The sequence below is a fragment of the Drosophila kikkawai genome, chromosome X (assembly GCF_030179895.1).
Source record: "Drosophila kikkawai strain 14028-0561.14 chromosome X, DkikHiC1v2, whole genome shotgun sequence".
Classification (NCBI taxonomy): Eukaryota; Metazoa; Arthropoda; class Insecta; order Diptera; family Drosophilidae; genus Drosophila; species Drosophila kikkawai.
The window spans coordinates 24,801,642-24,816,001 of NC_091733.1; the positions used below are offsets into that span (position 1 = coordinate 24,801,642).

The 14,360-nt window shown below is 42.8% G+C and overlaps 1 protein-coding gene across 1 annotated transcript; it reads left to right on the forward strand.

Annotated features, from left to right (window-relative positions):
* The first annotated feature begins 1,075 nt into the window (after positions 1 to 1,075).
* Positions 1,076 to 14,360, forward strand: OtopLc (Otopetrin-like c). Its single transcript, XM_017179901.3, has 7 exons — positions 1,076 to 1,156; positions 1,802 to 3,858; positions 8,276 to 9,040; positions 9,519 to 9,636; positions 9,714 to 9,810; positions 9,902 to 10,087; positions 10,169 to 14,360. The coding sequence occupies exons 2-7, from the start codon at positions 2,057 to 2,059 to the stop codon at positions 11,473 to 11,475; spliced, it is 4,275 nt and encodes a 1,424-aa protein (XP_017035390.1). The 5' UTR covers positions 1,076 to 1,156; positions 1,802 to 2,056; the 3' UTR covers positions 11,476 to 14,360.

A 14,360-nucleotide genomic window follows, 5' to 3' on the forward strand; every position in this document is an offset into this window, starting at 1 on the left:
GTAGGTATTCTATGTCTGGCAACGCCGGGGAACTGTTTACCAACACTGCTTTTCCAACACTTTAGCGGTGGATACAAAAGTTTTAATTTAAAATTATAAAATAATATATATTTTAGGAAGAATAAATAATAGCATAAACTTATAAACTTACAAACTTTAATTTATAATTTATTTTAAATTCATTGCCAAATAATATATATTTTCCCTTTAAATGAAATCAGACTTTATACAATCTTACTATTGTAAGAAAAATATTAATTACTGACGACAAATAAAATAATATGTGTAAAATAAGCTTAAAAAAGCTCTCTGGCTCCCCTCTCTGTTGAAAACTTTAAGCTTGAATTCCAGCACATCCAATTGGGAACCGGAAGAGACCAAGAAGAAGAGGGAGAGAGAGAGAGAGAGAGAGAGAGAGAGAGAAATGGGCACAAATTATGGTAGTGTTTACTTATTGCTCATTGGATTTTGTTTATATTTTTAAGTAGTTAGTAATAGATAAACGACTGAGTTACAGCTTAAGAAAATGTTGTTGTCAAAAAGTATGCTATAAATCCTTTGGTACCTTTATCCTGGCCTCCTTTACAGCAAACTATTTTGAGCTTTGTGATAATAAATATACATATTTCTTAACCGGAAATCCTAGTTCATTTCTTAAATTTCTCTTTATTTTAAATAATATATGTCATTTATAAAATTTAATATATATTTTATTAAAAAATGATTTATAAATACGACGCATTTATGTGCCTTAACAGGACCTTCTGTCCTCCGTCTGCACATCGCACTTGACTTTCTACCCTACTTCTACGCCGCGAAATCGCGGATTACGGCTGGCGATTACGGCGAACTCGAAACTTTGGCAAAACAAAGCAATTGGAATCCGGTCAAGTGCGTTGTTGTTGTATTTTATGCTAGCGACAACCACCGTTGGCATTACATAGAGCCACCAGCAAACAACTACCGGCAGCGTAAAGCTCTCTGCCCAACGGCAGCTGCGCAGAGAGGCTGTGTGTGTGTGTGTGAGTGTGTGTGGCGCAGCTCATTTTGATTGTGATTTTGGGATTCCGCTTACGGACGCCACTGCGTCCTCTTCATTCTAAATTTAAGTGCCGCTGGAGCAGCAGGAGTCGCGGCACTCGGCTGAAAAATACAAGTAAATCGAGCACAAGACGGTTGTTAACCGCCCGGAAACGGGAACACCGGAACACGAACCGTAACCGATTTTTATTTTTTGTTTTGTTTTGTGGGTGTTGTTATTGTGTGTGTACATAACGGTACTCTCTGACTTACTTTTACAAAAGTTCAAAGAAAAAAAAAAACGTTAAATATATAAACAAAATGCTGTGAAAATGCTAAACAATTAATTGTTATTACAATTAATTATTGTTGTTGATGTGATTTTATTTTACGCAACCGTTACTTTGCGCCCCTTTCCCCTTTCCCCTTTTCCCCTTCCCATTTCCCTACCCCTTTCCCTGCTTCTATCTTGCTCCTACTGCCTACTGCCTCCTTCTTCCACTTCCTTCCTTCCTACTACGCACTTTTACGCTCTCACACTCTCACACACTCACACACACACACGCACTCTCGAGATTTTATTGCGTAAAAAGCCAAGTGCGCAGCTAACTGCACTAGGACTGCCACGCCCCTTCAGCCCACGCCTCTGGCTGGAGCCCTGGAAGTAAAAGGAGAGAGAGAGAGAGCGGCAAAGAGAAAGCCCGTAATGAGAGAGGGATGCTGTGTGTGTGTATGAGCGTGTGTATGCGTGTTTTTGACACTTCTTCCTTGTGCATTTTAGGGATACACACAATGTGCGTGTGCAGTGAAATGGAGTGAAAACGCCAAAGACCAAGGATTAACAACCTAATAATAAACTTAATATAAACTTGAAGCAGTAATTAAACGAAACAGAGAAATATCCCCCTCCCCCCACGAAAAGGACAACACACGTGACTGTGTGCGTGCGTGTGCTGCGTATGTGTATGAGTGTGTGAAGGAATTTCCTTCTGGCAGAAAGAAATCCCGTTAGATAAAAGCAGAAAAGCGAGCCGAAATGGACAGCTCGCCGGATCTGTCGCTGAAGCTCCGACGCGGCAGCAGCGATTCGCGTGACAATTTTTACATGGACTTTGCCCAGGGCATCGACTCCGATATCGAGGAGGTGGACACAGCCCAGGCTCAGGGTCAGGGCCAGGAGGTACCACCGCCACCGCCGCCACTGCCCACAGTTTCGCTGGCCGAGGAGGTAATGCTTCTGGTGGCACCACCGCCGCCGCCACTGCCCACGCTGCTGGGCCAGCCGCTGCCCACGCTGACAGAGACGGATGACATACCGCCAACGCCCACGCCACCGCCACAGCAGGAAGAGGACCAGGATCCCCAGGAGGATGATCAGGAGGAGGAGGATGAAGAGGAGGTGGAGGAGGAGCCGGAGCCCGAGGAGGAGGGAGCTGGCTCTGTGCTTGATCTGGCGCTGATACCACCGCCACCATTATCCCCGCTCGATGATGCCGGCCTGCGGACCGATGATGATGGCGAGGGCGAGGAGACCGATGATGCCGAGGATGCTGTGCCCATGCCACTGCCCCAGGAGCAGCCTGAAGAAGCACAAGAAGAGTTGGAGGAGAATCCCGAAGAGGAGAAGGAAGATTCCGATGATGAGGACAAGTCAACGCCACCGCCACCACTGCCGCCGCTACCATCGAATCTCTCCTATGTCCAGGGACACAATCTCGGCCAGGTGGTTACACCGCCGCTCACCAAATCACCATCCACTTCACCCTCACCGCCCGTGACCCCGCCGCCGTGTCCAGAGCTCAATCTCAGCCGAATGGTATCCTCGCCACCGGCTCAGCACATCAGCCAGATACCGCCACTGACGCCCTCGTCGGAAAGCGAGAACGAAGCTGAATCCCAGCCCAATTCGCCGCCTCTGCCGAATCCCCGACTGGAACCCGAGGCTGAAGTTGAACCGGAACCGGAGCCGGTGAGTGGAGCTCGCGAGGACTACAGTCGTTCGTTGGACAACGAGGATGAGTCCACCACAATTACCACACCGCCAAGCAATGGCTATTCGGCCTCCTCGATCATAGCACCGCCGCCAGAGCATTTTGGTGAGCTGGACGAGGACAGGGGCTTTATACCGCCACCGCCACTTGACCAGGCAGATGAGGAGGAGGAGGAGGAGCCTGAGCCGGAGCCCGATAATGAAGAGGAGGAGGAAGAGCTAACCAAGGTGGAGACGGATGAACTGTCCGTGGACAGGGAATCGCTGCAGGAGCAGCCCGGCGACAGCATTAGCTCGCCGCGAGCGGCCAGCATAGCCAGCGGTGCCCTGGCTGGCCTCACCGGCTCCATATCCGCCTCCATCGGTGGTGGAGGATCTCCGAAGCCGGAGAGCCGTGGACCCAGTCGCAGTGGCAGCCAGCGATCGCAGCAGATGAGGGGATCACAACCAGGATCGCGGCAGAGCTCACAGCCAGGATCAAGGGCTGGCTCCCAGCCAGGATCTCGAATTGGTTCACGCACGGGATCCGTGGCCTCGGCTGGCCATGCTGCCGGCATCCTCTCTCCCCAGGCCTCGATCAAATCGCAGACATCGGTTCGGAGTCCGGCGGTGTCGCAGCGTCAGAGCGTACAGAGCCCGCCGGCTGGTGAGGGTGCTCCGGTGATGCCATCGCCACCGCTAATGCGTAGCCCACCGCCGGAGCTGGCCCGCCAGATGCACAGTCCGCCAAGGATCACAACACCGCCGCGGGTCTGCAGTCCTCCACTGGTGAGCAGTCCGCCTAAGCTGGCGGAGACGGCAGCCACTGCCGCCGCTGCTGCTGCCGGAGTCACCAAGGAGCCAGCCAGGTGAGTTTGAAGTCGGGGTATAGGATTTGGTAACTACTAGAGATGCGGATATATAGGTTTCCGAGGATAACAAGTCTTTAATTGGATTAAGAATTGTCTTGTAGCCCCACAAAAGTATCCTTCTTCATGTTATGTTTTCCTTGAAGGGATTCCCCCCTTGTCTCATCTTGAGATTAAGATCCTTGGCAAGCCTGCAAGCCTTACTCCTATCTAACTGTAACATCTTGTCTGGCTTGGGCTTCCCGCGGGCGCTCCTCTAATTGCATAATCGTCCTCAGCCGGCTCTTCGTCCTGGCCCAAAACCTAAAGCTCCCCCCTTAACTACATCATCGTTCTCGTCCTCGTCAGCCTCCATTAGTCGCTGCTAATAGCTCAACAAAACTGTTTAACTTAGGTGCTCATGTTCTACTCCTGCTGCATCAGGAATGGTGGGTGTGGGCACCCACCATCCTCCTGCTCCCTGCTCTACTAGGTTCGCTGCTCCGCTTTGGTGTTGTCTGCCGCCTGCCTCACTTTACATTAATTAAACATCACGTTTCCAGAGCAACACCCGGACAAGTTTCACGCCGTAAACAGCGGCGAATACGGCCGGAGTCGGGGGTCACTGAGAGAAAAAGGTTGGAGAAGTTTTTGGGAAATAATAAAAGAATAAAGAAATGGAATTGAAATTGAAATTGAAATGATTCCTTGAAGATCCGGAGAAGGAGAAGCGTGCAAATTTGTCAAATATCATTTATGTTTCTAGCGATTCTCAACTTTTTGAATGTCAGTGTGGCAGGAGCCACCTGGCGTATACGTAATGTGCGGCCTTTGAGTGCGTATACGCTACACGGATTCAAAGGCACACGGTCTGAACTGAGCTGGGCTGCTCTGCTCGATTGGCCTGACAGGCGCAAATTGTTGCAGTAAATGGAAATGGAAACTAAAAAAAAAAAAATAAAAAAATAAGTAAAAAACTGAGAAGAGCAGGCTGCAGTAGCAGCAGGTAGGTGAAAGGTGACGGCTATGGAGCCAGGTTGTTGTCCTCGTCCTCGTCGAGGTCCTGGATGTCACCTTCTGTGTGTGTGTTGGGCCCTGTCTGGCCCCAATGCCACGCCCATTATTGTGGCGCTAAATGCATGTGCGACTCGGCAAATTGCCCGGAGCCAGCCACAGTCCGCCGGAGAAGAAGCGAGGCCCCCCTCCCAGTCCCTCTTTGTGCAAAATGGGTCAATTGAAAAGGCCTGCCTTGTTTCTGCTGCGGTTTTTTGTATTTGCTCTCATGTCCGAATGCCCAGGTGCTCCGCCTTCCCCTCCCTTTCAGAGCGGCCTTTGTCCATGTCCATGTATCCGTACCGTAACCGGGGTGAATGCATTCGCACTCATGAATACCGCATACGAAATGAAATGCCTTCCGCCCTTCGAGCCGGAAATTAATCGCTGGCTTCAATTGACAAACGGATGACTTGACTGGCGGTTGTCGTTCGTCTTCCGGTCGATATTGATATATATGGTATATTTCAATATCAGGAAATGTCACAGGTTTGGAGGTAATATATATTTAAGAATTTACTATCAAAGATGCTTAAAAGGTTTGGGAAATTAATGATAAATGTTAATAAATATTTATTATTAAATTTAAATATTTATTTATATATTTAATAGCAAAGAAAGCCTCTTAAAATGTTTGGGAATTTGTTGAAAAATGTTAATAAATATTTAAATATAATAGTAAATATTTATTTATATATTTACTATAAAAGGAAGGCTCTTAAAAGGTTTAGGAATTTGTTGAAAAATGTTAATAAACATTAAAAACTATTTTAATACTTTTAATTACTTGAAAAATATAAAATGTGATACCGTTGTAAGCCTAAATGGATTTTAAATAAACATTTCCCTCATCGCCTCTCTAGGAAATCCCCTGTTTATAGTCAAAGAATAGTGTAAACAAATCAATTTTTGCCACAACTTTGGCTGGGAGTGTCAAGTGTTCACTGTACAGGTGGAGTTGGTGTTGGGTGGGGAAAATGGTGGAAAAAAAAGATGAAAAGCAGGTGCACTGTCGGGTGGCTATGGTTCCATCCATTTATCCCTCCATCCATTTATGCAACATTCAAGCTCACATGGGGCACGAAAAAGGTGGTTTGTTGTGGGGTTAACAACCCCAACGACAACAACAACAAACAAAAATATAAAAGAAAAGGGACGCCCTGAAGTATGCAGCACGCTTTTAGAAATCAGATTACAAGTGCGCTCGAGTGCATGACCCACACAATTGCAGAAGGCACAGGCAGTCCTTGTGCCGAGGATATGTTGTGTGTTTCGTGTGTGTCCTGATGTCAAGGTTATTTACAAGCCCAGAGAGCTCAGGTTTCTCATTCCAAGCACAACACTTGTTGCAAATCATCATAAAAAAAAATAACAGAGATAAAAATATGCAAGTTTATGATTTTAAGGGAAGAAAATTAAATGCAGGAAAATTAAATAATATTAGTATATTAAAAGGCAGCTTCTATTAACATTATTAATTACTATTAGAAGGTAAAAGGTAGCTTCTAATGTATTTATAATATTAATTTTTCATGCATTGCTTTGATTTTTGATTTAAAATTTAAATAATTGTATTTAAATTCTATTCCTATTTTCTATAATATAATAAAATATAATAAAATAATAAGAAGCTACAAATATTTTTTCAGAGAAGATTTAAAATCTCTTTAAAATCAGTCTAAAAGTATGCAATAAATTCATGACAAAACAAGCTTTTCTTAAAGTTTTTACATTATAATCATTATTTTTAAAGAGTTTTAAATACAAAACAAAATCTAAATATTCCCTACAAGCTTCCCTTGAATGGAATTCAATTTTTTTATTTTCCTAGCAATATTTTCGCCCTGTGTAATCCCTCAGCCAGCTGTCGTAATGATGAGGCTCTGCAGCCTTACTTTCGAGTGGCTTTTCGGAGCACACGGCAAAGTGTATTTGAATCTAGCCCCGATTCTTGATTTGAATGCGAATAAATGATGATGCGTGGATCTCTCATGGCAGGATGTCGGTGCCCCTAGACCCCCCCAAAACCCATCCCAACCCCCTTTCGAATCCACCTGACTTCCGACATGTGTCATGTGTCATGTGCATGCGCTGCTCTCCGTTTCGCCTTAATTAAACATCCCAATCACGTACTGAAAAATATTTCATATTTCCATTATGGCAAGCGGCAAATCAACCAGGTTTATGCTATATATACCCAGATTCAGGTACAGTCAGTACTTGATATCTTTGGCTTTAAGATGTGAATAATATGTCTCAAAAATCCTGTTTGAAATGTAAGATTAAGACTAAGGACAGCAACTTGCTTTCTATGAAGGTTGAGGTGGCAGAGGTTTTTATATATTATATATATTACACAGAGGGAAAATATTGCTAGGAAAAAGAAATTTAAATATTTAGATTTTGTCTGGACTTATAATGTAAAAACGTTAAGAAAAGCTTGTTTTACCATGAAATTGTTGCATACTTTTAGACTGATTTTAAAGAGATTTTAAATCTCCTCTGTAAATGATTTGTTTAAGCAAATAAAATACGAATTTTTGAAGCTGTTTGTTATTATATACATATTATATATATTGTATATTATAGATATATATTTTATATATATTAGATATTGTATATCTTTATATATATATTATGAAACGCACTGTTACCCAGCCGTACTGTGTGTGTGTGGATATATCCACTAGACGGCGATTAGTTTCAATTGCCCCGTGGGGCTTTTTCATTAAGTTTATACTTATTTTTGTTGTAGTCTCTAGTCTGGATTTTAGTTGGAAATCTCTGGGATTGGAATCCGAAACGGAATCCGAGGCTTTGTGCGTTATTAAAAGCAATTGAAGTTAGCTTTGTGGGTGGAACAATGGCTGGGGTTGGGATGGGTATTCCCCGCAAGGTCAAGGAGACTCCCGTGATCTATAAATAGAGGTCAGTCTTCTCTACCGCGGGCGAAGTTCAATGCATTCGGGGGAATGGGAATGGAACGGAAATGTCTGGGGCATTGGATACAATGAAAAATGCCCCAAAAGCACACACTCTCGAGGGGGAGACCATTATTTAATTAAGGTGCTGCGGCAGCCTATATATCCGTATCTCTATAGCTATGGCTGTGTATCTCTCTGTAGCTCTTTGTATAGTATCTGTATCTGTGCTTGTGTATCTGTATCTGCATAACGGTGCCTCTGTATTTGTATCTGCAAAATCGAGTGCTCGGACCTTAATCCAAAGTTAAAGCCTCTGGTGGTTCAGTGAGCTCACGTCGGTCAGCAGATCCAGCCACACGCATATATATATCCATATATCCATATATCCATATATCTATCTCATTCATGTCGGACTTATCATCATCCTCCTCCACCTCCTCCTCCTCTTCCCCTTCAACCAGCTCCCTAAGTTCCGCTGCTGTTGGCGAACCCTTGGAGCCACCGCTGGCCACCGTTAGCTACCAGGATGAGCAAAAACCAAAGCCGGCTCCGGCGACCGTGGTCACCAGCCAGCCAGCCCGGGCTCACTTTACCAGCAGTCACCATCACTATCACTTGCCGCACCAGTTCCAGCATCCCCACCATCAGAACCATCACACGCACAGTGTCCGGGTGCCCACGCCTACGGTGCCCAGCAGTTATGCACCGCCGCCATCGTCTTCGGAGGGCGGCAGTTCACCCGGTGATCAGCGTCGTCGTCTCATGACGCCCGCTTCCGTTTCCGGTGCCGGTGCTGGGCTGTTAGCCGCCACATCCGCATCCTCGGCTGGCCCAGACTTAGCAGTGGCCGTGTCGCCGGGCCGGGTATCGGCTCGTTCCGGTTCGCAGCATCATGTGACCATCGATGAGTCGAGTTTGCCGCACAAGAGCAGCATCCAGGAGACACCAGGACCCAGTGGCCTGATCGTGGGCACCGGTGAGGGTGATGGCGATCGGGATATTGGACGCGGAGGCGGTGGCGGTGGCGATAGCTCTGATCCCCCCTCATCGCCAGGAGGCAGTAGCTCACAGCCAGGAGGAGGCGGTGGCCTGGGTAGCCAGCGGGAGGAGGGGCAGCTGGCATTGATGTATCACTCGCACCAGCTGACCAACTATCCGGTGCTGCCGGCCATCAAGCGCACCCACCGGCCATCCTTTGTGTATCCGCCAATGCCGAGGGTCAAGGCGTAAGTAAAGCGATTTCTTGATTTGCTTGTTTTTAGCTATAAACTTTGATTTCCGGAAGTTCATTTAATTTAATTTAAATTAACTCATAATTAAAAACTTATCATATTTGAAGAATTCTTTTAATATAATTCTGTTTCAAATTTTAACTGATTTTATAAATATATTTATTTGAATAAATTATTTTTGTGGACTTTGAACCCACTAATTATCCATATATCGATATATATTATTATATATATATTATTTATTTATTAAATAATATAATAAAATATTATTTTTTATTTTAAAATATTATTTAATATTTATAATATTTTTTATTTTTTAATAATATAGTTGAAGGAAGCCTAAAAATGAATAAAAAATTTACTGCGAAATTTCTTACCTAAAAATTTAACATAAACCAGCTTTTCTTTTTGATTTTAATTATTTAATAATACTATTTTTCCTTAATTTTTTTTTTAAATTTATATTTCATAGCGGCGATGCCTTGGCCACCTTATTCTCTGCACTTTATGGCAAACTTTTGGTGGTTATGGGCATAGCCTTTCCCATGGCCGAGGTCATTTCCACCTATATTCCGCCATCCTTCTATGAGGTGAGTTTGAATGCTAAGGGAAAACCCTAACAAAATATGTACTAATGCTAAAATTCATTTACTTTTCCACCCATTAGGTGTACTATTTGTACTTGTACATAGGCAGCATGATTTTCCTGCTCTTTATGTACGCCACCCTGCTCTGGGGACGACCCAAGTTGCCAGTGCCCATAGGTAAGGCTCTAAGGGATTTCTTAATAAATTAATATTAATATTAATATTATAATAAATGATAAATTAAATTCTAAATTCCTACCCCCCGTAGCCACCTCTCCCAACAAATCGACGACCAAGGCCAGTGGCACGGACAGCATGGATGAATCGGACACGGATAGCAACTCGGTGCATCGCCGCCTGCCACCGGCAATACCAGTGCGGCGACCCTCGCTGCTCTCCCCCCTGGGCAGGCAGCATCACTATGGCAGCTTCTACCTACGCATGGGGGCTGTGGGTAAGTGTTGTGACCACCAAATCCTGGCAAGAATCTAGGTTATACTAACCCTATATACACTTTTTCCCCTCCCCCGTGCAGCCTTTGGTATTGGCAGCATGATCTATTCGGGCCTGGAGTTTGGCCAGTACTTTGAGCTCAATCCGGATACCAAATGCCACAATGTGCTGCTGGCCCTGACACCGGCCACCCGAATGGCCTTCATCTTCATCCAGATGTACTTCATTTTCCTGAACAACGAACAGATCAAGGTGTATCGCTACAAGATTATCGCACGCTTCGGCCTGATGCACATGATCGGGACCAATCTGGCCGTATGGCTGAATGTCCTCATTCAGGAGACAAAGCATGAGATTTTGACCTTTTACAATCCGGAGAATCGTACGTTGAGGATTTCGCATAGGATACCAGGACACTCGCGTGGTCATGCCATCATACCGCATGATCCAACGGCGCATTTGAGAGTGCCCCGCGGGCTCAAGGGACCCTATCAGATTTTTGAGTGCCGCCGAACAAACATCATTGGTACTTTGGTGCAGGATGCCTCTCCATTTCTATTTCCCTGCACTATTGAGTACTCGCTGATCTGTGCCGCCATACTGTATGTGATGTGGCGCAGCATCTCCCGACCACAGACACCGAATACACCTCAACGTCCGGACATGATTAGCTCACCGATGAAGCGTTCGCCGCATCATTATTCGGTGGACTGTGCCCGCGCCCACAAGGGTCTGTTTGTGGGCATTCTCATCCTAGTGCTGACCATCATCTCACTGATTATTTTCTTTGTTTTGATTTCGCGACCCGAATTTGTGGCCATGGCCGTGACGGAGGTGACCATTTGTGAGTTGCTTATTTATGGCACAGCCACAATTGCCACATTGCTGGGCATGATACAGATCCGGCATTTGCAGTATGATGCCTACAGAAGCTTCTCCCTGGATGATATACTATTGGTGGGTGCTCAAACGGGTTCGTTTCTGTATAATATCTTTACCGTAATTGCCGGACACTTTACGCTGCGCAGCGATGATATGCTGGTACCCATTAATGCCTTGGCTTCGATTGTTCAAACTGCCTGCCAGACAATGTTTATATTGGATGCCAGCCGTCGACAGGCTGTTAGTCCAGAGCATATAAGAAAGAAGCCAGGACGGGAGATAGTCACCTTTATGCTGGTGGTCAATCTGGCCATGTGGGCGATTAGCACGTTGGAGAAATCACGAGCAGAATCCCATCCCATACAATTGAACTTTTATGGGCTGTGGGCCTGGACAATCATAACGCATGTATCGATGCCATTGGCTATATTCTATCGTTTCCATTCGACAGTTTGCTTGTGCGAGATCTGGAAGCGGGCCTATAAGCTAAAGCCAACGTATATGTGAGAGTTTGCCCGCTCGCGCATCCAAAGCATTGCGCAGCAGCATCAATTTTGTGAGGATCTCAAAACGAATTTGTCCTACTGCTATTGCTCTACAACGCTGGCGGGCGGTGAACTGGAGACCGTCGAGGAGGTGGACAGTGGGGAGAGTAATTCAGCTGAAGGTGGAGCAGGAGCAGAAGCTGTACAACAAGAGGAAGAAGGGGAGCTAGGCGGCGACAGGTGTCAGGGTTTGAGGGCACCCATCCGGGCGCTGTCGCCGCAATCTCTGAATACGGAGAAGGCCTTCTGTCCGGTTTACGTGATCAATGGCGAATGAGTTTACGCGCATTTTGAGTTCATTGATGCCCTCAGTGGCCATGAGCTCAGCTTTGTCTAGGACATAACCACCATCACCCACCATTAGAGACACCACCCAGAAAACGAACCAGCGCATCCCTAGACACAAGCCCCTTTTAAAGACATATCCCGACAAAAAAAGAGATATAGAAAGGATATTTAGAGCGAGAGTTATACAAGCAATACAGCATTAGTGGGTATCCTTTCAGGATTTAGGCAGAAAACATCACTCTAAAGGATATGCCAGTTATTTGTAGAGAGTATTCATGTTCAGCATCCCTCATATACTAAAGGAAAGTTAAGCCAAAATTCAAGAATATATCGAAAAAAAAAGGGTTAGGCTTTGCTATGAAAAGCATTTTATATGTTTATATACACACTATATAGAACTGAAACTGAGTAAGAATCAGCGGGTTGTTAAACTAAAGATCAGCTAAAGCCAGGATAAAGGATATTTACTTGAAAGTGAAATCGTAAGAGAAGGAGAAGTCATTTGAACCCCACCAGGAACCGCATAAAACCCACACTGGACTACCAAGTAGACAGTTGACACATTCAAACACTCACAGCCTAGCACCTAAGGTTATAAAAAAACAAAAAAAAAAAAACATATATATACTCACTCCATTATAATGTAGACATTCGATGAGTATCCTTTTTCCCCATTATATAATTATTGTTGAGATATTACGTTGATCATTAAGCGAAATCTGTTGAAGCAGCCGTAGGTGATCTTCGGTGTTGTTAGGAACCTTGTTTCCTTCCCCATTTTCTTATATATTTTATATTATTGTGATAGGCAGCGTTTGTGTTTTGTGCTTGTTTACCCATACAACATCTAATTCAGTATTAGAAAGGCTCAAACAAAAAAAACAAAACAAAAGAAAAACTAGAAGAAAGACAAATCAGATATTGGAAAGGAAATCACTTACTGTAAGACACGCACAAGAGTAAAATTTTAAGGAGATATAAATGAATATGAATATGAATATGAATGTGTGTTCTTTTTTTTTATATATAGTCATACCATAATGGTATATATAAGGTATCTAGGATATAGATGACGATATTTTTCAATGCCAAAGAGTTCTTTACGTAGCCTATGTTATATGATTGTCACGAGATTGGGTTTTTCATTTGAATCTACTCACTCATCCATTGTATATTCAAAAAAAAAAAAAAAAACAAAAGTTAAGTAAAAAATGCCAAAAACGAAACAAGAAGAAATCAAGGAGTCAAAAGGAGTTAAAAAGAGCAAATAAAAACAAGTATATTATATATATAAAAAATATATTTAAATTAAATTAGTTATTTCAATTTTATACTCGTACTAAATTTTTAACTAGAATTAACTGTAAACTTTATATGCATTTTCTTATATGTATTTATATATTGTACACCGACTCGGACACTGCTCTAAAAAAAACAAACAAAAAAAAAAAAAACAAAGAAATCGAAATCAAATTGAATCCAAAATCAAAATTTAATATTGAATATATACATATATATATATTTACAGCCCGATTGTATTAGAATTTATGGGAAACTAAGTAGTTACAATGAGCCATAGTTATCGAAGTCTCATTAGAGGAACTCCTATTCCACGTAGAAACCGATAAAATACGATAACAAACAAAAACCCAAAAACCGATAGAACAAAAGAGATTAAAGAAAGCGAAAATGATAACGAAAAACGAAAAGAAATATGCAAGTTATACCCAAAACATTATTTGTTCTTATTACTCAGTAAAAAAACAAAAAGGAAAATCAAAATAAATGTAACAATTGTGGGACTCATTTCATCGTCTGTTATCGATAGGTCTTCTTTAGCCAACTTTTTTAAAACTCTACAAGTCATTCCTTTACTTTTCCAAGGTTTCACCTTCTAAAATATTTCAACTATTTTTCTTACATTTAAAAACCAAGAGTCCTCTATTTAGAAATTATTCAGATATTCTTTAGGAATATCTGCAGATATATATTCATGATGTAGCTTTAGATTAAGGATAGTATTTCCTATATTTCAGGCAAACTGTTGCAGTTTCTTTTTCAGATTTCTATCAACTTTAAAAACTATATATTTCTTTCTGATAAATACAGACGAGAAAGTTCATATTTAGCCTTTAAATTTACCTCTAAAATTCCTCTATAATTCCCTTAAACTTCCCTTAAAACTTCCCTTAAAACTTCCCTTAAACTTCCCTTAAACTTCCCTTAAAACTTTCCTTAAATTTCCCCCCCGAATAATACTAAAAACAAATACAACTTGGACTAAGCCTAGGAAAAGCAGTTTGTATTAAGTGTTACAAGTATTTATATGTATTTACAATAATGGCTATGAAGATAAAGTTAAACACCCGTAAAAAATCCACAAAAATAACAACTAGTCGTCAATGTTCTGTGTTCCCCAGCAAATACACCACCACCCATAAGAAAATACAAAATAATAATAAAACAAAAAAAAAAAAAACTATAATGACTATAAAAGAGCAGTAAATATGCAATAAATATGATTAATAAATTGAAACGTAATTCGATTACTATGGAAAA